Raw genomic sequence first — 26,458 nt, forward strand, 5'->3', positions numbered from 1 at the left:
TTCAGGAACACAACATCGCACAACACAATATTTTTTGGGAATATCTGATGGAAATTTTACATTTTAGATCTTTTGAGCATTTTGAAGGGTGCTTTGGTTGAGGCTTGGTTTATTATGTTCCTATTAAAATCTAAAGTGATGCAGTAACAGTCTCCTAGGAATAAAAACCCAGACTAAAATGGAGATACAGCTGTTCTGTTTGACAATGTATGTTATCTTCAGTAAAAGAGAAATAATTGAGATTTTCAAGCTTTATTGGGTTGATGCTTTTTGAATGATCAGTCAGATTATATTTCAAGCCATGCTGAAGTATCCTACATTATAGACATAGGCAGATAAACAGGCTGATCAAAGATATGATAATTTCCTGTGCAACTTTGTGACTTCAGATGGGCAATTTTAGTAATGGAGAAAATAAATCTTTTCAGAGATCACTTTTGATATCTGAACATTGATGAAGTACCATTCTAACCCTTGCAAATACATCCCACTGTCCAAGCTTCTACTCAAGATCCTTATTTAACAAACGTATTCACCCGGATATCAGCCCATTTATACAAAGTTCCCCATTTATTTGCATTTCTTTCTTGTTCATTTCATTCCTTCCCACATCTATTTCTTCTTTAGCAATATATCACTGACTCCATTCTTAATTTTTCTGTCTGTTCTAACCACATAATCACAATATATAATTTACATTCATAGCTCCTTTGCAGCCAGGTTTCTTTTAATGCTAACCTAGACCTTCCTGTGAAATAGTTGTTTGCAGTTCACTCAGTTTGTTTTCCTAGAACCTACGCATCACAATGTGCCCATTTTAATCCATTTGCTTGCCTTTTTTAAAAAAAGCAGCCAAACACCTTTTCTTTCTCCATCTTTGCTACTGAATATGCCTTTACACATTCTGTAATTTCTTTTATGCCAGTAGTCAAATTCCAACACCGAGTTGACTTCCAGTCAACGTGGTGCACCCCAGAGGCTGTCCTCGACTTTACTTGTACCCTTTTATCAGGTGTTGATCCAGACCATTGATCAACTGATATCAAAATGTCACGCTCAGTTCTCCATCTGTCCTGTGACTGAAAGGTGACTTCTAGTGAACTGACCTAAAGTCTCTAGTGTGGAGAAGAAAACAGAAATTGGATTAGGACACCACTACCACCTTCCAGTAATAAAGTCTGTTTTGTCTACATTCCAATAATGTAACAGTAACTACATTTCTAAAGTACTTTATTGGTGGTATATCTTTTGAAATATCCAAAAGTGAGAAGGGTGCTATAAAATGCAAATCCTTTCCTTTTCAATTTACACAAAATTTAGAAAAATACATATTTGTGAAAGTTGTTATCAAGAAAAGTCAGAATACGGGACACAATTTTTAACGCATGAGTTGGCATATGCCAATTTCTTGGTGTACAAATGAGTTTTCCAATAAAGACAGGCCACAAATGAAATATGGGATCTGTAGCAATTCTGAAAGAAAACTGTAGGGTAGAAATGGAAAGAAAACCTAAATTTCAAAAACAAAAAAAATTTGAAAAATGGGAGAGTAACAATTTTTTATGTTAAATTCATAACATGCTATTTACCTTACCTCTAATGATTCATCTTGTAAAAGCGCAATCAGTTCTTTGTGAACTATGTGAACACTGGAGCCTAGCAGCTTAATGACCTACAAGTACAAATTCACAAAACATTACACATTAACCCAGTTGAAGTATATTTCACTCAAGTAACAAATTAATCAATTTGAAGAATTTGTGGAAAGTTAAACAGTATAAGTTTTCTAACAGGAAAGATAAACATTTCTAAAATCACAGTAACCATTGTTATGGACCAGACCAAAGCCCCTCAAAATATATTAAGAAGATAGCCTGGATCCTAACTTTTTCTTATTTTAAAGGTAAGTGCATTGTATTTCAGATGCAATTTGGTCAAACTACTCGACTTTTAGCAAAACACACTTCTGCATTAAGTTAAAAATACAATCAAAGTAAAAAAGAAAAGAATTGGCTTAACTGTAACTCTATCAAAATGTGTAACAAAATAATATATATAAATGATTACTAATTAATTGCTTAATATAGTAACATCCCAGAAATACAGCCTTGCCAAAGGAAAATTCAGTAAAATAGATTGTCTCACATGCAATTCTAGCAGCAGGAAGAGAACCCCAGCTTTCAGCTGTAACAGAGAAAGAAATACAGCTTCCACAGCCAGCTTCAAGACTTCAGCAACTGCTACTGAAAGCTAAATTATAAAACCTGGCTCTGTGGGAGCTTGACCCCACCCATTTAAACTGCTTCTATTGTTCCAACTTTTTAAAAAAACCCAAGGCCTCACAAGCTGTTCACTTTATTGGCTTTGAGCATACGGTTCAACACCTCTGTCTCAACCTCTTTTCATAAAAAAAGGACAAAATACACCTCTTAAAGCCATAGTACCATCACAAACATCCATTAAACATTAGTACTTTACAAAACAAAATTACTTGGTTGAACTTGTCCACCCTCTCTCTAAATTTCAGTCCTACATCCCTTCATTCCTCAAAATCTGGCCTATTGTGCATCCTGAAATTCTTTCTCTCCACCAGTGGTATTGTGCATTCAATCATTCTGGTCCTGACCTCTGGAATTTCCTCATATACTTCTTCAAGTTCCCACCTCCCTTTCCTTTATGATTTCTTTCCCAACAAATCATACTAAATGTGTTAACGTTTGGCTGGCATGCATTCAAAAAATAACAGTGCATGAATCTCAACAATGAGAATTACAGGTTCAGCTGCAGGCGGTGCCACAAGTGAATTTGACTCTTGCAGAAATGCAAATATGCAGGCAAACACAACATACAAAATTCCAGTATGAATCACAGATAAGATTATTGCAGATATGATCTGGATACATTGGGGTTCAAGTCTTGATTTCTGGTGGTGAAAATTAGTGCTGTCAAAGAGCCATCAGAAGCAAATTTGAGAGTTTGATAACATCTAAATGTGACAGAAATAGTTTGGAATGTTTACCCAAACATTTTTAGCCATAATTTTCATATCTCTATGGCACAAATAAAGAAAACTCATGCAAGATGATCTTATGGCTATAGTGAAAACCTCAAACTCCTAAGATAGTGAGGTGGGGTAATTAAATATCTTTAAGACACAAGTGAAACGATTCTTGTTAGGGTAAGGATTATCAGGGATAGATGGAAATAGGGAATTTAAAACTCAAACAGATCAGCTGTGATCTTTTTGAATGGCGAAGCAGCCTTGAACAATCTACTTCTGCTTCTATTTTGCAGGCGCATATCTCATCTGTGGAATCAGGTCTATTGTTTTGTGTTTGAATCAATGGTTAAATAGGATCTGTAGCCCAGTGACCCTGACAGTCCCTAATTTAGGCAGTGAACAAGTAATTGCTGTGTAAGTGTCACAGTATAGAATTGTTAATGATACGTTCCATTACTTTGTTGATGATTAAAAGTAGGTTACTGGGGCAGTGACTTTTGCTTTGGGTTTATACTGCATTTTTTGCAAATAGGACATATCTTGGCAATTTTCACTTTGCCAGGTAGATGCTAAATTATAGTTATACAAGAGCAATTTGATTACGGATGCAGTTGATTTTGGAGAATATTCTCTGCACTTTCACTGAGATGTTGTGAAGATCTATAGGCGTTTTGCTATGTGGAATACACTCAGCTGTTTCTTTACATCACATGGAGTGAATTATTTTAGCCAAAGTCTGGCAACTGTGATAAGGGGCATCATGAGGATGCTGGGCACACCACCTGAGCACAGAAATAAAGTATTTTGAGTTCTATCAACAAGTCATAGGGGAAAAATAAAAGTAATACTTGGAAATGAACACACTGATATACAAGACAAGTTACCAGTATGTCTCATTTGTAAGTTTTACCATTTTTTAAAATTTATGTCACTTAGGGTTGAAAAGGAAACTTTACCAGTATGCCACATTCAAGTGCCCTCCTGCCAAGAAACACACTAGTATAAGTTTGCCTGAAGTTAAATTCCATGCTTCAAATGAGGAGATGCAATGGTTCACCTTACTACAGCTATCACATACCAGTGAAAGGAAAATTCATACAGCCAAGAGTTGAGCAGCTCACCAGAAAAAGGCAGTATTCTCATGGAAAAGGAGAAAAGGGAGCCCAGTTATCATGAAATTTCCAGTGTCAAGTCATTGTATTCCATATAATGTTTCTAAGCAACTATATTTGGATGACTTAATCATTCACTTTGAGGTTGAATGTTTTATCTTCCCCTTTGTTTCTCAACTATTCTCTGGCCTTGAAAGCTTCAAGAGGTGACTACTTTATTTTCACAACAATTACTTCCATCTATCTAAGTAAGAAGCAATTAGTGTCGTACTATGTGCTGGAGGCTTTGGTGAAGCAAACATTGTTTGTGTCTGACTTGAGAAAGCTTTTTTTCTCAGCCTATAAAAGGAGTTTGCAATTATTCACATCAGAAACCAAAAAGTCACTTGCCAAGAAGTTGTGGTTTCCTAGTTTGTACCATATCCAGAGTCAAAGTCACTTAGCTAACATAGATAGAGCAATATCACTAACCAAAACAAAAAAAAGAGGTCAGGCACTCTGTTGGTTGGGTTTATTCTGAATACATCATTGCAGGTCAGAAAGTGACAGAAGGTAGTAACATTCCAACAATTTTATTCCTCATTTACTCCTTTTTTCACTTCTGAAGAAATTGATTAAGGGCACAAGAGACTATAGTCATGCTTACGGCACTGAGGATGAATGTCAGCAGACTATCCTAGCTAGACTTGACCTTAACGTTTCTCAACATTAACGCATAGATGAATACTGAGGCATGATAACCACTACAGCTTTAAAAGTAAGCTTGATTTTGATTTTAAGATGCTGTTGATATCATTTCATAAGTCATCCTTCTGTACCATCATCCTAAACTACAAAGCAAAACTGTGAAGAGTTAGCAGTAAACACTTACTTCATGGAAGCCAGTGGCAACAGTGCGTCGGACAAGAGTTTCAGGATCATGACAGAGGGTTGAAAAAGTGGGGTAAAGTTCAGAGTAGAAACATTTAGGATCCACAAAAAGTATCATGGCCTGTGTGGAAAAATGGAAAATTATGCGAAACAAATTCAATTTATCCTCAAATGATTAATTTATTTGGGATTGAACAATTCTGTAAATGTTCAAGCTATAAAGTCTAGAATATCTTACAACACCTACAAACTTAAACCTGGATTTTTATCTATGAGGTAGAAGGAGGTGGGAAAATTCTCAGCTCTGCCTGTCAATCTCATGAGAATGTGCCAGGAATGACTGGATCTTCACTGTCGAGTGACATGTGAGAGATGCAATCAGGTCAGCCGACCTGGAAAAGAGTCTAGAGGCAGCAACATGGCTGTCAGCTGCAGAGACAGGCTACTTAAAAGGCCTGTCTCCGTGTTATGGGACTTTGTCCAGTTTTAATGAAGGAAAGTAAGGGCCTCTAGCCTTCACCTCTTGAAACTCAATACATTCCTCATTTTTTATCTGTGAAAAGTAACATGCTCCCATGTTCCATCATATCCTCCAGGCCTGGCTATGCCCCAATACACCACCCTCAAGCCTCACATATCAGGCTATGTCCTCCCACATACAATCCATCATGCCAGATTGTCATACTTCCATGCCCACTCAGTATATATGGGAGAAATGAAGACTATAATGGCAGTAAAACGTTTCTGAAAAAAAAATCTTCAGTCATTATATTCTTTCATTAAAACAAAGCTTTTTATAACAGGCCATTAAAAGTGAATAATCACCCAGACCCTTTAAAATATCAACAACAGAAATGGTAAGCACTTGAAACCTCTTAATCCTGTGCGAATATATATTATGAAATTGACAGTAGAGATCAGAGCACCAGCAGTGTCAATTAAACAAGGTCTCTGGTATTTCAACAGAGTAATAGTCAGTTGAGATCTCCATTAAGCCCTACTGCAGCCAGACTGGATCTTTCTTCCTTTCATGATGACCCTCCACCTCCGACCAAACTCTAGTTTACCCTTCCTCGCAAGTCCTCTTTTGGTTCAGCATCTATTTTTGTCTAATCACATCATTATAAAACAATTTTGGCACTTGTTCATTTTAAGGTGTTACATAATCTGAACTACTATGGTAGATCAGAATTCATACCACATTCTGGTGAAGTAGACTTGAATGAAAAGTCATAATTTCTCAGGATGCTTTTAAGTAATTCAACCATCATTTTGAAGTCATGTATTCTGTCTTTACTCATTTGGCATTTTGATATTTAATGGTTATACAGAGCTTGGTGTCCACACTCCACAAACAATACTTTTCAATTTATTAATTCTGAAGTTCACATTTATTATGAAAGCTGCTTATGTAAATTGCAGTCTACCCTTTCAAATGGTACTAGGGCCACTTTGCATCTCCATATCAAATCCACTGTTTGGGTGTACAATATGAAGTTGTTGATTCTTCTACAGTTGGTTAGTTGTAAGGGAATGGTTTAACACTGTTTCAGGCCTGTTAAAAAGCCTTGCAAAATGTAGGCTGGCTTTAAGACCTCCTTCCTCTACCATTATTAAACAAATTTTTAAGGACCTCCTCTCAGCCATTAACTAAATTTGGCAGATGTAGTCTCATCATCCAACCTCTGCCAGATATTGAGAAATAGCCAGCCCCTTCTGAATCTGAACTGCTCCATGTCCTCATCGTGATTGTTTGCTCCGGGCAACCAGTTGGCTAACTACAGACATAGCATATACTTCTTCTTTCCTCCTGTATATAGAAAAAAAACTTAGAACAGAAAAAAGAACACTTCTGCCAAAGGTTTGAAATGAATGTTAAGTAAATAGTCAATATTATTTTCAATATTCTAAAATAGTTCTCCTTTCTCAGCCCCTTTTCCATTTCTATTCCTAACCATCTCCTGTGTTCAGGTCCCTCAATGTCTTTATTGCTTCTTCCATATTGTAGCCTACATCCCTCTTATTCTTGCCCTCCCTTTTTCTAAGAGGGAAGCAGGAAACAGGAATAGGTGGGATGAGTACAGCGAAGGATCCACATCTTTCCTACAAACTTGTTCCAACATGGAGTCTCCAGAGGATCGTAGCAGTTTTCGTCACCTTAACACACACACTACCACGAAGAACCATAAAGAAAGGAAATGAGACATGAAAGAGGATGGTAATAACTGGTAGAAAATGAAGAAGTGATGGAAAAAAAACAAAAAATCAGCAGCACAGACCATGGAGACAGGTGCTGCAGTCCACATTCCCCATAATATATATGTATGTGTGTACAGTGTGACCTTCTGGGCAGTGAAGAATAAAATAATTCTACAGGTTAATGTTACCATTTTACAATCAGCACTTACTGGCAAGTTGTAGGCACAATTCTGTCTGACAGATACATATTTTGCATCCATATCTGCTGCATAGAATTGAGTTGTGTGATCACTTTGACCGTTTTCTTGTTGTAGACCTAATGTACTAAATTTCTTGTAGAAATCCAAAAACCACAGATGTTGTTCATCCGTTAAGTTCCCTGAATGGTATAAAAAGGTAATGGTTGAAAATAGTATGTCTTAACGTTTGACGATAGATACTGCTAATGAGATCTCCAAGCCTAGTCCTAATTAGTCAATCCTAGTGAGGTTGTTGACTTACTCGCCGAGCTGACTGGTTTTCGCTCAGACATTTTGTCACCATGCTAGGTAACATCATCAGTGAGGCCTCCAATGAAGCGATGTTGTTTTCCTCCGTTTGGAATTTATACTGGCCGGTCTGTTATGGTATAACACCCACAACCAGAGCTAGAAATCTTTGCTAAAACCTTAGTTAATCTTAGATTTAGCCATTGGATTCCTCAATATTGTACCATGGATATCACTCTGTACACCCCTTCGACATACAACCTACCAATTTTACATCTCCATATGCCCATGCTGACACTTATTTTGCTTCTACTACTAAATGTTATACTTATGATTTTTCGCTAATTCAACACACACCATATTATGATTTACCAAACAATATTCCCTTCTTTCCCACTTTTTTTGCAACCTCTGTTCCCAGAGTCTCTATTTCACATTTAACTTATGCCTAGTTTATCCCTGTCCCGAAGTATACAAGAGTACTGATCTTAGATACCAAGTGCATTCATTCACCACTTATAAGCAGAATGCCATTAGCTATGGCCAACTATCAACTCCATCTTCTCTCCATACTGTGCAGCAGGTTCAGGCCCTCTCAGATGCTCCAACTAGTTTCATGCGAACTCTTTTCCTAAATGCTTAAATTCCATTCATCTGTTCACATGAAGAATTACTAAACAGGAATTATCCCAGTAAATTTGCTCCAATATAATGCACTACATTCACATTGAGAACTGTTCTCCTGCTAATACGATGGCATATTTATATTCATATGCATATATGTACAAAAATAAATATGATTAAAATTAGTAAGCACGTTTATTATTGACAACCAAACAATGGAAACAAAACCAAGCAAATTAGCTCATACCCTAATTAGAAAAACATAATTCAACAATTTTTACATTAGCCAAAATTAGAAATGGAAGAACTGCTTGTTCTGTGAAAAGGAGTTTTGTTTCAGTTCTCATATTAACATTCCAACAGGAAAGAAATAATACTTGTCATGGTTAATTTAATTATCCAGAATTAAATAAGTAACTTAAAAGTAGGAAGCATTTTGGAAATAGCACTATAATTAGGTTCAAAGCAAGAATTAAAAAACAAAATGCTTTAAAACTTGAATCCAAAAAGAATCGGATTGTAAGTCAAAATATAATAAAGACACATTAATTATCAAATAGAGATGACAGAAAATGGGAATATTTACAATGACTAAAAATGATCAAGTGGATGCTATAAGGCCAAAAGGGTAGATGTGAATGCTGAGGAACTATATAAGAAGGTCAATGTTAATTAAAACTGTAAATAAAAAGGAGCACTTAGCACTTGCAGGGCAGTAATGAAATACCTAAGGTATATAAAAGAAAAGCAACATAAAAGGAGAATAGAAAGCTGAGAATGCAAAAGCTTTTTATAGTAAGAAGATGGCCTTGAAATAGTTAGGCCAAAGTTAATATAGGCAAGTTTAGAGTGGATATACAGAAAAACAGAGATAATAAGTACTTGCCTTGGTTTTCAGAGGTGATGGACATTGGGATTATAGAACCAGAGGTGGGTGTACATCAGTCAGTAGATGATTGGCATTTTAAAGAAACAAATGATACAAAACAAATCACTCAGTTTTAATCCAAACAAATCTGAGGAAGGATCAAACAAAGTTCCAACAATAATCTTTGATAATATGCTAGAATACTGTTGAGAAAACAAATTGTCAAAACATTTTGTCTTGCACTCATCAGGATAATTCTTGAATAACAGCAATGCAAAGGAAAATGATATTTATACTATATGAGAGGAGAGTTGCTATTTGATTGGCAAATGAACTCTGATTGGCAGGGACATTGTCATGGAGAATGCATCAGTTAATGGTGAAAGTTAACTGCCAAGCTTTGTTTAGATATTGAATCAGGCAGGTTGACTCCAACTGGTCAAAAAATTGCCCCAAGAAACGAATCAGAGAATTGCTATCAACTATTTTGGGTTTAAATATATGGTGTCTGCGTGTACGTTTTCCTTCTGTCTGCCAAGAATAACGGCCTATATATTAATATATCTCACTTCAACTGCATGCAAGTGTCCCCCATTGGAGCTTGTTCTGCCATTTAGTTAGATCATGACCTTAACTGCATTTAACTGCTTCTCTCTATAGCCCTGGTTACCGTTACCTAAAAATACTGTCTTGTCAATCATCATCCACAGCCTTTCTTTGTTGGGTGGGGGCACTGATAGGAATTCCACATTTCCAACAAAATGGAATAAACGTTTTCCACCTTTAATCCGGAATGCCTGAGTCTCAGTTTGAACATTATGCCCTCTTGTTCAGGATTCTCCCATTGCAGGATATAGCTCCCCTTCATTTATCCTAATGAATCATTGAATAACAGTAAGATCTTGACTAAATTAACCCTCTCTTCCCTCAAAACCTTATAAGCTCAAAGGAATACAGACTGAGTAAGCAGTCCTTATAATTTAATCTCCCACGCACTGGCATCATTTTAGTGAATTTGTAGAGTGTTAGAAAGAGATTTTGGAAGCCCAAGTGCAGTAAATAAATCTTTTAAAAGTAATAGAAAAGTTCAAGAAAATAAATTGAAGACAAATGGAACGTTGGCCTTTATTATTCAATTCTGTTAAGATTAAGGGGAAAAAGTTATGATTCAGAGCCGACGTCCTACCTTATTTGAGCACTATGCTTAATTTTGAGCAATGCACCTCAACAAGTATATATTAGCTTTGGAAGCAACACATCATAAGTTTGTGAGGATAATATTAGGGCTCAGAGGATTAAATTAAGACGACAAATTTCATAAACTTGGCTATATTCCTGTGGATCCTTTTTAAGGTGAATGCATCTTTCCAGAAGTCTTTACACTACCATGCACAATAATGGTAAAAGTGCTGTACTCACTTGGCTGTTGGAAGATGAGTGAACAAGGACAACAGAAAATAGTCAAGTCAGTCACTGAAAATTAACATTGAAAGTAAAAGGAGGGTTGGAAAAAATAAAGAGTGGAGAAAACAAAATGAATCCCTCCATTTAGCTACATATGTTTTAAACAAACTGTTAAAAATGGAGTTAAGAAACTAAATTAAACTTACTAAATTTACCTGAAAGACCATGACAGAGCTTTCCTAGTTGGTGTGACAGCGGTGCAAGAATGCTCTCATCTGCTTTGAATGATTTCTCACAGAACATCATCACCAAGGGAAATATAATTTGGGTACGGTCATCTGACAAGATAATCACAGAATAATGTATCACTGAAATAACAAATGTGAGGAGGAAAATGGGTAGACATTTACAAAAATGGCACCAATATCAAAAGTTTACTGATTGTACAGATTTCAAAAACTTAATGCATAATATTATCTTCAAACAGGACTGTTTTGGTAGAAAATATTGAGGTCTACTTTTAAGAGAAAAAAGGTCACTTTATTTTGTGATGCTGTTGAAGTAATACTAGACAACCTGCTTAGACCTTACATCATCAGAATTTGTATTCTCCAAAGTACAGAGATATTTTCCTAAATTATAGATGCTATAATAAAATATTAGAAGGCATCAATGCCACTTGGTATACACTGATGAAACATAAATTTCTGCAAATGAACTCATCTGTCACTTTTATATTAAGGATCTATGATATGAAGACTGACAATGATCAAAAATATTCAAATAATTGTGTGAATATGTTAACAGAATTCATGTCAATACGGACATCAAAATTATTTGGGAAGCTGTGTGGAAATATCTTCTGACTCTGGGGTCAATATTATCGAAAAGTGGGATAAATAAAGTTTATTTGTCTCCAGTCCTGAAAAGACAGCACTATCTACTTCTAACTTTAGTCCATGTTCATAACAGATGTAATCATTATGCATTGTTTGAATGTGCTTATTCTTCATAAACCTGAGAATAGCATCTATTTCATCCCCATTATCTAGGGTATTCTATACATTCAGTAATTAAGTGAAATTTGTATGTATTTCCCTATTCCAAAGCACATGAAAGTCCATTGACTTTCCATTGACAATGGTGTAGAATCCGCAATGACAACTAAAGTATTGTGTAATTGTCAGGCTTGCGTCAGAAGTGTTCAGAATAACGCATGAACGTCTAAAACCCTTTTATTGATAGTGATCCGGTCACCATAAATTCAGTGTTGCTATTTGCTTTCTATAATATTGTATATAATACTTTTCTGTAATATTGACCCCAAATAATTTTGATGTTCGTATTGACATGAATTCTGTTAACATATTTACACAATTATTTGAAGTGAAATACTTTGAGTGTCAAGCGTGAAAAGTAGTCAAGTGTCAAGTAGGAAACCTTCATTTCCTCTGAAGGTTAACTCTTTCTTCATTTACATCACTTGCAAGAGCTGAAGATCTGCAGAAGATCCTAACAGGAAACGTCACTTAACTGTCATTCTTGGGCAATGGATCTGATTTGTGAGGAACAGCTAAAGATCAAAAGGTTCTAACTCCAAGCATCCAGTATTTTTATCTTAAGGAGCATGGTCAATTTTGATTTACTTATCTAAAGAATCCAAAAGTACAAAGAGTACACTTAATGTAATACTCCCTTCTTGAAGAATATAAAATTGGAGAGCATTTTCAGGCTTACAAATTGTAAAATGTTCAGCAAAAATTATAATAAAAAAAAGATTTCTGTTCATTGCTGGTAGCTAACTTTACAATAAATATTGCTCTTCCAAGTATGTATTAACTAGCTGAAAATTGATTTCTTGAAAAAACACTAGGGAAACATTTTTATTTTAGACTGGAATTGAATAGCTTAACTCAGAGGGGCAATTAATCATAAATACACAAATTAATAAAGTGAATCTTAAATTAAGCATGGTTAGGACTGTTGCTGACTTTTGACCCAATACAAAACCATAAGACATAGGAGCAGAAATTAGGCCATTTGGCCCATCGAGTCCGCTCCGCCATTCAATCACGGCTGATAAGTTCCTCAACCCCATTCTCCCGCTTTCTCCCTGTAACCCTTGATCCCCTTGATAATCAAGAACCTATCTATCGCAGTCTTAAATGTAGTCAATGACCTGGCTTCCACAGCCTTCTGTGGCAGTAAATTCCATAGATTCACCACTCTCTGGCTGAAGAAGTTTCTCCTTATCTCCATTCTAAAAGGTCTTCCCTTTACTGTAAGGCTGTGCCCTCGGTCTTAGTCTCTCCTACAAATGGAAGCATCTTCCCAACATCCACTCTGTCCAGGCCATTCAGTATTCTGTAAGTTTCAATTAGATCCCACCTCATCCTTCTAAAACTCCCAGGAGTTTAGTCTCAGAGTCCTCAAATGTTCCACATATGTTAAGCTTTCCATTCCTGTGACCATTCTCGTGAACCTCCTCTGAACCCGCTCCAGAGCCAGTACATCCTTCCTGAGATATGGGGCCCAAAATGGCACAAAATACTCCAAATGTGGCATGACCAGAGCCTTATAAAGCCTCAGTAGTACATCCCTGCTTTTATATTCAAGTCCTCTCAAAATAAATGCCAACATTGCATTTGCCTTCCTGACTACTGACTCAAACTGCAAGTTTACCTTAAGAGAATCCTGGACTAGAACTCCCAAGTCTCTTTGCACTTCAGACTTCTGAATTTTCTCCCCATTTAGAAAATAGGGCATGCTTTTGTTCCTCTTACCAAAGTGCATGACCTCACACTTTCCCACGTTGTACTCCATCTGCCACTTCCTAACTTGTCCAAATCCTTCTGCAGCCTCCCCACCTCCTCAATACTACCTGTCCCTCCACCTATCTCTGTGTCGTCTGCAAACTTAGCCAGAATGTCCACAGTTCCTTCATCGAGATCAGTAATGTATAAAGTGAAAAGTTGTGGTCCCAATACTGACCCTTGCGGAACACCAGTTGTCACCGATGCCATCCTGAGAAGGACCCTTTTATCCCTACGCTCTGCTTTCTGCTAGACAGCCAATCTTCTATCCATGCTAGCACCTTGCCTCTAACACCATGGACTCTTATCTTACTCAGCAGCATCCTGTGCAGCACCTTGTCAAAGGCCTTCTTGAAGTCCAAAGTCCAATATACATTCCAATTGGAGGAAAGACATAGAAGGAGAAAGGTATGTTGAGTGTTTCAGATTCAAAGTAGTCTACAGGGGAGGCAATGGCCTAGTGGTATTATCACCGGTCTGTTAATCCAGAGATCCAGGTAATATTCTAGGGACCTAGGTTGGAATCCTGCCACAGCAGATGGTGAATTTTGAATTTAATAAATTTCTGGAATTAAAGAGTCCAAGGATGTCCATAAATCCATTGCTAGTTGTTGGAAAGAACCATTTGGTTTACTGATGCCCTTTAGGGATGGAAACTGCTATCCTTACCTGGTCTGGCCTACATGTGACTCCAGACCCACATCACTGTGGTTGATCCTTAACTGCTCTCTAGGCAATTAGGGATGGGCAATAAATGATAACCTAATCAGCGATGCCCTCGTCCCACGAATGAATAATTTTTTAAAAATGAGGAACAATGTGCAAAGTTATGAAGAGAAAGCAGAGTAATGACACTAAGTGAGACTCATTTGGGGAGTTAGCACAGATATGATGGATTGAATGGCCTGCTCCTGCACTACAAGATTCTGTGAATCCAAAGGAAGCAGAGAAGAAATGTCAGGAAGTCAAAAGAAATTGTCATAATAATTACTAATATTCTTAAGTACTTGGAATGTTGGAGTGTTAATCTTATATCAATAATACAACCGCTGATGCTGAGGATTGTATGTATTTTGGATTAAGATGTGCTAGTTAAATATATTGGCAACCTGCACTTGCTTTCACCGACTTTTAAAAGGATACAATTTTTTTGTTGGTTTCAAACTAAAAAAAAATGTTTAATAGGCTCATAGGAGCTGCTATCCAGCTTCATCGAGTACTGACATGACTCCTTGCAAAGTCTCTCACAAGCTTTGATTGAACAAAATCAATAAGCCTTATGAACACAAGAGTACTGTGTTTTTGGAATAATATCAGCATTTTTTTTCTTTCTCTTTTTAGGACTATTCGGTTCTGAAACACCAAGCATGTTCTCCATCAGGAAAAACACATAAGATCCTGCATGATAATCTTCAAGCTTTTAAAGATTTTTTTCAGATGCTAAATGATTCAAATTAATTAGCTGTCCTAGATGGTCAAGACCACGTTGCTTTGTAAATCCAAAACTAACTAAGAATTCAGAGATTCACAATACTAAATAAACTCAAAAATGCACCATCTCCCTTGCCCAATCACTCCTTTTCATTATCACCTCAAATCCCTTCAAAGTATTCTGCCCCATTTACCGTGGTCAGTGTGTAAACCTGGTTGCAATTTCTCTCTGTCACACAAAGAAACACTTTTTTGAAGCAATAACAATGCATGTAGGGAAATAAATCAATAAATATTTGTTTAGACTGTAGATAAACTTGGGCTAAAAATGAAGCATTTTTAATCATGCAATTTCAGCTGACAAGAATTTTGTTTCTCTCTTTATTTTATACTCGTATTTTGTGTAGTTTCTCATTACAATGTATAGTGGTCATTTTAGTATAAAAATAATGCAAATAAAAGAACACACAAAAAAAACCAAAGAACTGTGGATGCTGGAAATCAAACAAAAATAGAAAATGCTGGAAAACCTCAGCAGGTTTGACAGCATCTGTGGAGAAAAAGGGTTACTGGACCCAAAACATTAATTCTGCTTTCTCTCCACAGATGCTGCCAAAAATAGCACATAATATTGGTGGACTTTATAATATCCATTTGACCTATACTTTTACGATGAAAATTGTTTCGCTATCTTACAAGCAAAATCATAAAGGAATTCCATAAAATTGTATCCAACGGACAATCTCATAAGACTTGCAGCAGAAAGCAATTTTAATTCGGAATTTAGTTTAAAATCCATTTTCTTCTATTATCACCAAAGGTATTTAGAATATTGAAAACACTAATTCACTAACAATGCAATTTGTTGCCTGTTAACTTACCACTGTCAAACATCACAAGCAGATTAACAATGGTGTCAAATGCAGCAATACGTACACTGCTCCCTTCGTCCCTAGCCAACTCTACTAATTCAGGAAGAATTGCAGTTTTTGTCTGTTCAACCCTACATAATGAAAAGAAAAACAATTTACGTCAAAAGAGCAAAGAAAAGTCACATTGATGTAGAGTGCCCCACCTGCCTTATCCGTTCTGTTAATAATCTTTTTTCAATAGGGCAGGTACTGGTGCAGTGACAATCTCTGGTAATCCAAAGGCCCAGGCTAATTCAAATGATGAAATCTGGATATAAAAGCTACCATCCTTAGTGACTGCATACCCACTGTAATATGGGTGAATTTTAGCTGTCCTCTGAAATGGCCTAATAAGTCACTCAGTTAAAGGGAATTCCGAGATGAGAAACAAATGCAGGTACTGCAGTCATGTCCACATCTATTGAAAGAATTGTTTTTAAAAAATCAACATAACGTATATGTAAAGCTTAGTAATTACTTGGAAGTTAGTAGGTTTATATCGGGTAGTCATAGGTAGTAAAATCAAATGGTATGAATTCTATTTACAAAGGTGATTTGGGGAGCATCAAGCATTGATGACAGCTGAATCTCACTCTAAATCCACCACAGTCAATTAGTTCCAATTTGTAGTTCCACACAGCATGAAACTTTTTTAAATTGAGAGTTGTCTAATATTATAGAGTAGCTTCAGTCATATCATGAAGCTCCTGTAAGTATCATAATTTTAAAAATACTTTTATTTCATTTATATTACATCCTTCTGCAATCAAAACCAGAAATAAAAATTAATTCAATTATCTCTAACATTACTAGGTAATGAATTTAACATTAACATTAAAGAAGCTCCTTTTTTAAAAAATGTCTTTAACTGCACTACACAACTTTATGGAAATGTTTACATTATTAAACCTTAAACAAAAAAAAACTACTCAAATTAAAAGCAGCAGTGTACACGGCTAATTTCACCTTGACCTGTTCCACTTTGCAGTCAGGATTTCAAACCCATGTTGTAATAGTAACACCACATTCATGTGTCCTTCAGGTATTTTCCTTCATGCATTCCAGCAGAGTTGTTTAGTCTGAGCACCCATTTGCTTAGTTAAACTTCTCAATGATCAGAAATTTGCAGTATTGATGGTTTTAATGCAACATCTAGCATTCTTGTATCAGCTAAGCCAAGATTTCTACACATAGAAATAAACACAAAGAACTGCAATGCTGGAAATCTGAAACAAAAACAGAGTGTCGGAGAAACACAGCTCATCCGGCAACATCTGCAGAGAGAAAAACAGAGTTAACGAAGATTTCAAGTCCAGTAACCCTTCATCAGAACTACTCGAAAGAAGGGTCACTGGACTTGAAACATTAATGCTGCTTTTCTCTATACAGATGCTGCCAAACCTGTTGTATTTCTCCAGCACACACTGATTTTGAGTTATATGCATAGGCTAGACATACAAGTTACAATACTTACCCAATTCCCTGTGCTATGAATTCCAGCTGACGACACATACAGGAGCGAACTTCATATTCTACATCCTGGCAAAGTGATTTCACTAGAGGCAGAATATCTCGTTTTATTCTGCAGAGACAATACAACTATTTATGCACTTTTTTTGGCCTATTTCATGATAAATCTATAATTAATGCATGACTGTAATCTGCGACTTTAGAACGCTAAAGACTAAAGAAACACTGCAAAAAGAGAGAGATTGAAACTACAGCAACATGAATATGGGAAATTTGAGAAAAGAAAAAGAGAGAAATGTAGGGGGTAAGATAGATAAAAAGAAAGACAGATTGATTTATACAGCTGCATTTCACAAACAGTATTATCAGTTTTATCTCAATCTTTCTTCAATGCAATAAAACAACTTCCAGAATAAAATGCTTTACTTCATATTCCAACCAAAACTAAGGAAATAAATCATATTAGGTGTATCAACATGTGCATGATTTAAGAAAAGGCTATGACAGTCCACACTTATATTTTTCACCATCTTACAGGAATTAGTTCCATTTACTGAATACTTTCAACATTGAATATAGACCGAGGCATAAAATAAAATGGATAAATGAATGTGCATTTAGTCAGGGCAGGAGGGTTGACAGCTGACTTAAAATCTTGGCTGCAATGATGGATTAAAAGTTGAAGAGCTTTCTGGAGGATATATCGGAAATTAACAATAAAGTTAGAATCTCAGCCATCAATGTTTGAGCAAAGGGAGAGGAATGTACAATGTTTAAAATTCGAGGACCAATGCTTGATGATGGAACAGAAGGATGAAGGAAATTGCAATGATAGGGTGCATGAACCTGTACAGATTTTAAATTCAAGTTTTTGAGGGACAGGGATACAATGAAGTCAGCAAAACCTGGGAAGGATGGTGTTATCCAGAGCGAAGGATGAAAGCCCAAACTGAAGAATTCTGAAACTGACAAAAACACAGGCAAGGATTTCAGAAACAGTGGGAGTGACAATATTATAGAGGTGTGAGAAAACAGTTTTGGTGATGATAAAATGTGAAAGTTTTGTAGTTCTGCCCGATATCAAAACAAAAAAGAAAACTTAATAAGGACTGAGCAAGTCATTGGCTGGGAGGCAACCAGCAAAAAGAAAGGTAACAGTTCACCTTACAACATTGGTTTGATCTTTCTGATGTGCAGGAGGGAAATGTGACTCACCCATATTTTGATCTAATACAAGCAGTCCAACTGGGGGTTTAAGAGGGAAAGGCAGTGGAAGAGAGTTGGATGTTATCAACATACATATTTTACACAGCAAAGCTTTCCGGTCTCAAATTTGGAACCTTATATTGGTGAAGCATCACCATCTCTGCATGTTATACAGATCACTACTAAAAATAAAATGAAAGTTCACATCCTTGTAGTTTTTTGTTACATTGTTATAAATAATAATATTTATATGTTTCTATTTGCTCTACTTTTATTTTAGCTATCATTCTAAACCAAACATCACTTGAGCTTTTAGGTTATTTCCATCTACAGCAAGACATGCTGAATAAAATAACTAGTAGCAATTCTTCACAAAATCAAAATATAAAGGCAATAAACCAATTACCAAGATTTTTGTGCATCCTTAAAATCCACTAAGAGTTACAGAAAATAAATAGAACAATATCTGATTTAAAATCTTAGAAAAAAAGGAAAATATAGTATAACGAATAATTACAAATGCAATAGAAAACAAACAGAAAAATGGCATATATCCATGAAGCCCAGTCATAAAAGATTCAATATGCAATTAACTATTGTCAAAAAGTACAGGTATTTCTCCTATAACACAATAGTTGCGTTCCTATGTGACCTCGCATTTTAGAAAATTGCCATAGAAAATTGTGTTATAGGGAAATTGCTATAGAAAAATCACTATACCTTTATAGCAGAAAGTTTGCGCTGTCCAAACAGCATCCACTATTCATCAATCGCGTTAGAACCAATTCATGTTAACGAAGCACTCGCTACAGCAGAAATACCTGTACCGAGTGTAACTGCATAGAGGCCACCTTATTGATTTGTATCTGATAAAGCTTCAGCCATTTAACTGTCACCTGAATCCTAAAAGTAAACACACTTGGAAATAATGTTTTATGTATGGATAAATGGTGCGTAGATTAGGGGAATATTTTAATCCAGATTTGGATCAATGTTTTGGACAATAGTAGTCAGCATGCTGGACTTCTCCAGTCTGTGCACTTTTTGCAAATGTGTAAGGAGGTCCTAGTTCAAGATTATTGCAAGACCCATATCTTCCTCTTCCTGGGGTTAAACAGGAGAATCCATATTTGTAAAGTGATCCTGAATTTCAAGTTCTCTCAAGACAAACATTATTTCTACATCCACCTGTCAAGACACTCAGGACTTTGTATGTTTCAATCAAGTCATCTCTTATTCTTCCAAACTCCAGCAGATAGAAGCTGAGCCTGTCCAACCTTTCCTCATAAAACAACTCTTTTGTTTCCATAGTATGGGTCCCTGCAAACGAATGTATGTTTTTTCTGAAAATTGTAAATGAGGCAAGTTATGGTTACAAAAACAGAGGTTGCTGGAAAAGCTCAGCAGGTCTGGCAGCATCTGTGAAGAGAAAATCAGACTTAACGTTTCGGGTCCAGTGACCCTTCCTCAGAACAGTTACTGGTTGACCAGCTATCTTAAATTGATTATTTGTGTAACTACTATCTCTCAGGATTGTTCAGCAAATGTCATACAATAATGGACTCACATTTATCAAACATTATGTTTCAGGTTTTGCAAGCATAGAGTCATAGAGTTTAGTCATAGAGTAATACAGCATAGAAACAGGGTCTTTGGCCCAAACTGGTCCATGCTGACCATGGTGCCCACTCAGCTAGTTCCAATTGCCTGCATTTGGTCCATACCCCTCTAAACCCTTCCCATCCATGTGCCTATCCAAATGTTTTTTTTTAAATGTTGAAATTGTACCTGCCTCAACCATTTTCTCTGCCAGCCCATTCCATATACGCACCACTCTCTGTGTGAAGAAGTTGCCCCTTAGATCCTTCTTAACTCTTTCCCCTCTTACCTTAAATCTATGCCTTTTAGTTTTCACTTCCTCATGCCTGGGAAAAAGACTATATGCATTCATCCTATCTATGCCCCTCATGAATTTACACACCTTAATAAGGTCACCCCTCATTCTCCAACATTCCAAGGAATAAAGTCCTTTCCTGGCCAACCACTTCCTATAACTCAGGCCTACTAGTCCTGGCAACTTCCTTGTAAATCTTCTTTGCATACTTTCCAGTTGAACTGTCTTTCATACAACAGGGTGACCAAAACTGTACACATAATAGTCCAAGTGCAACCTCACCAACTACTTATACAACTGTAACATAACGTCCCAACTCTTGTACTCAATGCCTCAACCAATGATGGCCAGCATGCTAAATGCCTTCTTCACCACACTGTCCACCTGTGATGCCACTTTCAATGAAGTATGTGCTTGTATTCCTAGGTCCCTCTGTTCCACAACACTCCCCAGGACCTTAACATTTACTGTATAAGTCCTACCTTGGTTTGACTTTCCAAAATGCAACACCTCACACTTATCTGTACTGAACTGCATTTGCCAATCCTCAGCCCACTTCTCCATCTGATCAAGATCCGTCTGTAATTTTGGTAACCTTCTTCACTATCAACAATACCTCCTAATTTTGTATCAACCACAAACTTACTAATCATGCTTTGTACATTCACATCCAGATCATTTATGTAAATAACAAATAACAAAGGTCCCAGCACCAACCCCTGTGGCACACCACTGGTCACAGGCCTCCAGTCCGAGAAATAACCTTCAACCATTATCCTCTGCTTCCTACCATCGAGCCAATTTTGAATTCAATTAGCTAGCTCTCCTTGGATCTCACGCGACATAACTTTCAGGACTAGCCTGCCGTGTGGGACCTTGTCAAAGGCCTTGCTAAAGGCTGGTTAAGTTTGTTTTATACTTTGCCCATTAAGAACAACTGGAGGTACTGGCCATTGATTGAATCAATCATGCTGACACTGAAATTCATACATGCCTTTGCTAAGTTTTGTGATAAGCAAATTGTCTTTTTGGACTGATAGCAGCGTCCCGTTTGTGGAAAAATACTACATAGTACCATTGTGAAATGGCTTCCTTAACCCAATAGCACTTGCTATACTATACTGAGAGTGACAATAGCTATACGGAAATAATAATTTAAGCTAATTAGTCATGTTTGTAATGTAGCTCATTTACACTTGCTAGATACAATCATAGGCAGGGACCCATTCTCTGTAAAAGGGAAATGTTCAATCCTTTTGGCTTTTGTATTAGCTGGGAGCTTGGGCTGCTTATAGTCCCTTATTGTTTTTTCATGGCAAAGCCTCAGCCCACCACAGTTACTTGCCAACAACTAAGCACCTTTTTCTCCTATAATATAAATGGAGATCATTTGAAATTTGGTTCTCGTACACTTATCCTGATCAGTTCCAAGATATCAAGCTGCAACAACATCTCTTTTTTCTGTAATACTTATGTTTTATTTCATTCAAATTTATAAAATGGGAATACAAGCCAAAATAAACTATAGTGGTTTCTAATTTCTGTGCAATAAACATCACGTCAGTGTACATGCGCAAGAATACAATATTGATACAAATTGCATCAGAATACTAACTACCTTTTTTTGATTCTGTTAAAATGCAAAAATATTTCCTCATTCTTGCACTTCTGTGTATTGAGACAAGAAGCATGATAATAGACTGTAGAAAATTCTGTTGCATACATCAGATTTTTGTGCTTACCAGAGAAGCACTAACAAAAATACCTTGTTCCACTTACATATGAGATTCAAATTTTCTGGCAACTTTTCCCAGAATCTTGCAGCTAGCTAAACGTGACTGGATTGTCTGTGATAATTGAGCCTTTGAAACCAGCGGGGACAAAATCTAAATAAAAGCAAAAAATGGTTACCATGGAATGCATTAATTCCCAATTAAGTCACTGTAGATCAATTTAATGCAGTTTCCAGATCAGTGTTTTTATATGACACTGTACTGAATCGTTAATAAACAGTAATGGCTTTTGAATTTTATGACTTCAAAATACTTTACAGAATTACAGGTCCATTGCAGAACTGACATTTTGGCTCACCATATGCCTAGTTGTGAAATAAACTGCATTAATTCAAGCTGGAGATGCTTTTCAGCAAGCAGAAAATTGCTCTTTTATGAACATCGTATTTGTTAGATCTATTCTACGGATACCAAGGAGCATTAATAAAATGTGCCAATTGGTAAAAGGGAAAGATAACACAAAAAAAAGTTCAATTATTTATAATCACCAACTTCTGTTTATATCGATCCTTTACCGTAATAAAAAATATCTAAAGGTTTTTCACAGAAACATCATAAAGCAAGAATACCACCGAGTCTCAGAAGGAGATATCAGGCCATTTGTCAAAAGCTTGATCAACAAGGTATATTTTTAAGAAGTTCATAAAAGATGAAGGGGAAGAGACTTAGATTTAAGGTGTTTGAGAGAGCTTAGGGCCTAGGCAGCAAAAGTCACAACTTCCAATGGTGCAGCAACTGAAATCCAAGAGGTTTAAGGGACCAGAATTAGAGAAGTGTGAATATCTATCTTCAAGGGTTATAGAGTTGCAGGACATAGCAATGCATAAGGACATGGTAGTGTTTGAAAACAAGGATAAGAATTTTAAAATGAACACAGTATTTAATCTACAGCTAGCATACGTCAATGAACAAAGGTGCAACATTCTCTAAAAAAATTAATCTGAAAAATAAATTACAAAATCGTCAGTTTGTTTTGCTGAGAGATAAGGAATTAGAATTTCTTATCAGTATTTATTACATCTTGCAAATGGAATATTAATGAGTGATACTTCACTAACCTTTTGATCCAAGAATACTTCAATAAAAGATTGATGAGTATGCTGGATTAATTAATGTGTTAATCATTTCCCTCATTCCACCGAAATGAATATACATCAGAAACTTTGTCATTTGTGAAACTAAAAATACTCAACATTTTCTTCTTGTTTAAACATTCTATTTACTCCTCTGTTGAAACCTTGTTTTTTTTTAAATTAATCATTTGTGCTCAGGGAAAAAATATTTATCAGACTGCTATTTCATCAGAATTTTGAGTTACCGAAGTTGATTCCTATTAAAGTTAATCCCACAGTCAACCATTTAATTTCCTGGCTGCTTTAACACTAATTATAATATTCAAATAGATATCTTGCTCCCATTTCCTCAACAGCTAATGATGTTTATTGACCGAATTTCTGTCAGCCATTCTCTTTTGTTTATGAATTCAAAGCAGGTCATCACCTAGTGAACAGTTTAAACAAAAGTGATCGAGATCCAGAATTGACAACAAAGGTACAGCACACAAACAAATTCTTAAATTGAAGCTTTGCTTTTTCAAAAAAAAATTAAGACTCCACCTATTGCTATCAATACTTAAAAAAAATGCTCAATTCACTTTGTTGAAAAAGCTACCAGCAACAAAATCTCCTATTTCTAGGCATTCACAGTGTGTAATTTTGTGTCATGGAAAAATTCTAAAACATAGACCGCTTCATATAATATTAACTGGACACTCTGAACACATAAATAAAAACCAAAAGAACTGCGAATGCCACAAATCAGGAACAAAAACAAAGTGGCTGGAAAAGCTCAGCAGGTCTGGCAGCATCAGTGAAGAAAAGAATCAGAGTTAACGTTTTGGGTCCAGCGACCCTTCCTCAGAACCCTTCCTTGTAAACATAAATAATAAAAAATGGCCATTTGCTACCTAGAGTCTGCCCTGCCACTCAATAAGATCACAGCGTATATTCTACCTTAGTAACACCTTCTTCCCAATATTCCAATTTCTTCCAATTTCAATTGTATCCAAAATCTGTTCCCTTCTCACTTGGTAATAGTCATCTTGGTCACAATACTTGCCACTGCTTTCCATACTGCAATAATCAGATCAGAAAGAACTGGCAGAAGTCTATTCCTGGCACGCTGCTGTGTAAGCTGCATCAGGCAGCCAGCTATGGTGGGCAACAATGGAGCCCCTGCTCCCCCACCACCACCCCCCACCTCCCCCACTAATATGTGCACTGAAATAGGCCAAGAGGGAATGTTCCGCAGTTACTCAGCACCCAACACATACGCGGCAACCTTCCTGCTATTTTGGATTGTGCCATTCCTTTCATTGTTCTTTTGTAAAAACAGCAAACATTGATTTATCTGCACAAAGCTTACTCTCCATCCAAATCAGCACTATTGAAGTTAATCTATACTCAATTTTAAAGAAAGGTGCTTCTGACTTGCTCCTGCAGAGTTATTAGAAGAATGATGTTGTTGAAAGAAATAATACATGATCCTTAAGTCAAAAGGGAATGATACTGAACTTTTGAATGAATTTATATCTGGGTACATGCTCAATATATTAACTGCTTCCAATCATGGGGGTCTTTAGTTGTAGTGCCCTTTGCATAAGAACAGAAGGAGGTTGTTTGACCTCTCTAACCTGTTCTATCACTTCAGGAGATTATGGTTGTTCTGTGGCCTAACTCCACACACCCAGTTTTGTTCCACATCCTCTAATACTTTTGGAAGGTTTGGTTCTACTTTTTTAGAGTGTAGCTTCTGGATCTGGAAACCCTCATCAGTGGAATAGTTTCACTTTTATTGGCAGAGAGATCAATGGGCAGACAGATCAAAAGATCTTACAAAACGTATGAGTCGAGTTTCAAATAATAAGTCTCTGCAGGTGATCAAAAGTGTCAGATGGTGTGAGTAAAGTGTCAACAGCTGAAATACAAGTGAAGGGATGACCTATAATCCAACTGAATGAGGCAGAGAGATAATTACAGAAAATTAAAAATAAAGTGCTGCTGGAGTCAAACTAAATGACTGGAATAACATGATAGGTATAAGAGTCACATGCCAAGAGTCTAACCAAAGTAAAAAGTAATCCAAAACTGTACAACTAATTAAGGTAGAGAGACTATAACAATTTATCAAGGTGTTGGTGTCAAAACAGGACAGTAAAGGAAGATATTGGTGTCAAAACAGGACACTAAAGGAAGATTTTGCAGATACAGAACAGTGCGGTGGGGTCTCATGTAGCACAACATGAACCCAAGATCACAGTTGAGGCTGTCTTCACAGATACGGAATTTGGTGATCAGTTTCTCTCAGCAATTCTGTGTTGTTGTGTATCTCGAAGGCTGCCTTGGAGGACGCTTACCCAAAGATTGGAGGCTGAATGCCCTTGACCGCTGAAGTGTTCCCCAACTGGGAGGGAACATTCCTTGATGTTGCGTGGTGTCCATTCATCCGTTGTCATAGTGCCTGCATGGTTTCGCCAATATACCACGTCTTGGGGCATCCTTGCCTGCAGAGTTTGAGAAAGACAACATTGACCGAGTCACATGAGTATCTGCCGTGTACTTGGTAGATGGTGCTCCTACACGTGATGGTAGTATCCATGTCGATGATTTGACATGTCTTATTTAGGTTGCCATGGCAGGGTTGTGTAGTGTTGTGGTCAATGTTGTCCTGATGGCTGGGTAGTTTGCTGCGAACAATAGTCTGTTTAAGGTTTGGTGGTTGTTTGAAGGCGAGAAATGGAGGCATAAGGATGGTCTTGGCGAGATGCTCATCGTCATCGGTGACACGTTGAAGGCTGCAAAGAACATGGTGCAGTCTCTCCGCTCCGGGAAAGTACTGGGCGATGAAGGGTACTCTATCGGTCGTATCCGGTGTCTGTCTTCGAAGAGGTCGTTGCAGTTTTTCACTGTAGCAATCGATGAGTTGAGCATCATATCCCGTTCTTATGGGGGCGTTCAAAATCTTAGGTGTCCATCGCGTTCCTCTTCATCTGAGCAGATCCTGTGTATACACAGGGTTTGTCCATAGGGGATGGCTTCTTTAATATGTTTAGGGTGGAAGCTAGAGAAATGCAGCATCATGAGGTTATCTGTGGGCTTGCGGTAGAGTGAAGTAATGAGATGTCCATCCTTGATGGAGACGCTTTTGTCCAAGAATGAGACATATATGAAGAGTAATCCATGGTAAGTCTGATGGTGGGATGAAACTTGTTGATATTAATATGTAGTAACAAGGTGTAGAGCTGGATGAACACAGCAGGCCAAGCAGCATCAGAGGAGCAGGAAGGCTGACGTTTCGGGAGAAGGGTCTAGGCCC

The 26,458-nt window shown here is 36.9% G+C and overlaps 1 protein-coding gene across 1 annotated transcript in view; it reads right to left on the bottom strand.

Annotated features, from left to right (window-relative positions):
* Positions 1-26,458, bottom strand: part of ppp4r4 (protein phosphatase 4, regulatory subunit 4) — a 202,618-nt gene that overhangs the window by 55,764 nt on the left and 120,396 nt on the right. Inside the window, exons 7-13 of the mRNA XM_048600386.1 lie at positions 22,071-22,177; positions 17,196-17,303; positions 15,692-15,813; positions 10,782-10,904; positions 7,392-7,561; positions 4,985-5,104; positions 1,595-1,672 (exon numbers count right to left, since the gene is read on the bottom strand). Coding sequence (XP_048456343.1) covers positions 1,595-1,672; positions 4,985-5,104; positions 7,392-7,561; positions 10,782-10,904; positions 15,692-15,813; positions 17,196-17,303; positions 22,071-22,177 — 828 coding nt within the window. The remainder of the gene's footprint in view (positions 1-1,594; positions 1,673-4,984; positions 5,105-7,391; positions 7,562-10,781; positions 10,905-15,691; positions 15,814-17,195; positions 17,304-22,070; positions 22,178-26,458) is intronic.

Source organism: Rhincodon typus, chromosome 8 (assembly GCF_021869965.1).
Source record: "Rhincodon typus isolate 14 chromosome 8, sRhiTyp1.1, whole genome shotgun sequence".
Classification (NCBI taxonomy): Eukaryota; Metazoa; Chordata; class Chondrichthyes; order Orectolobiformes; family Rhincodontidae; genus Rhincodon; species Rhincodon typus.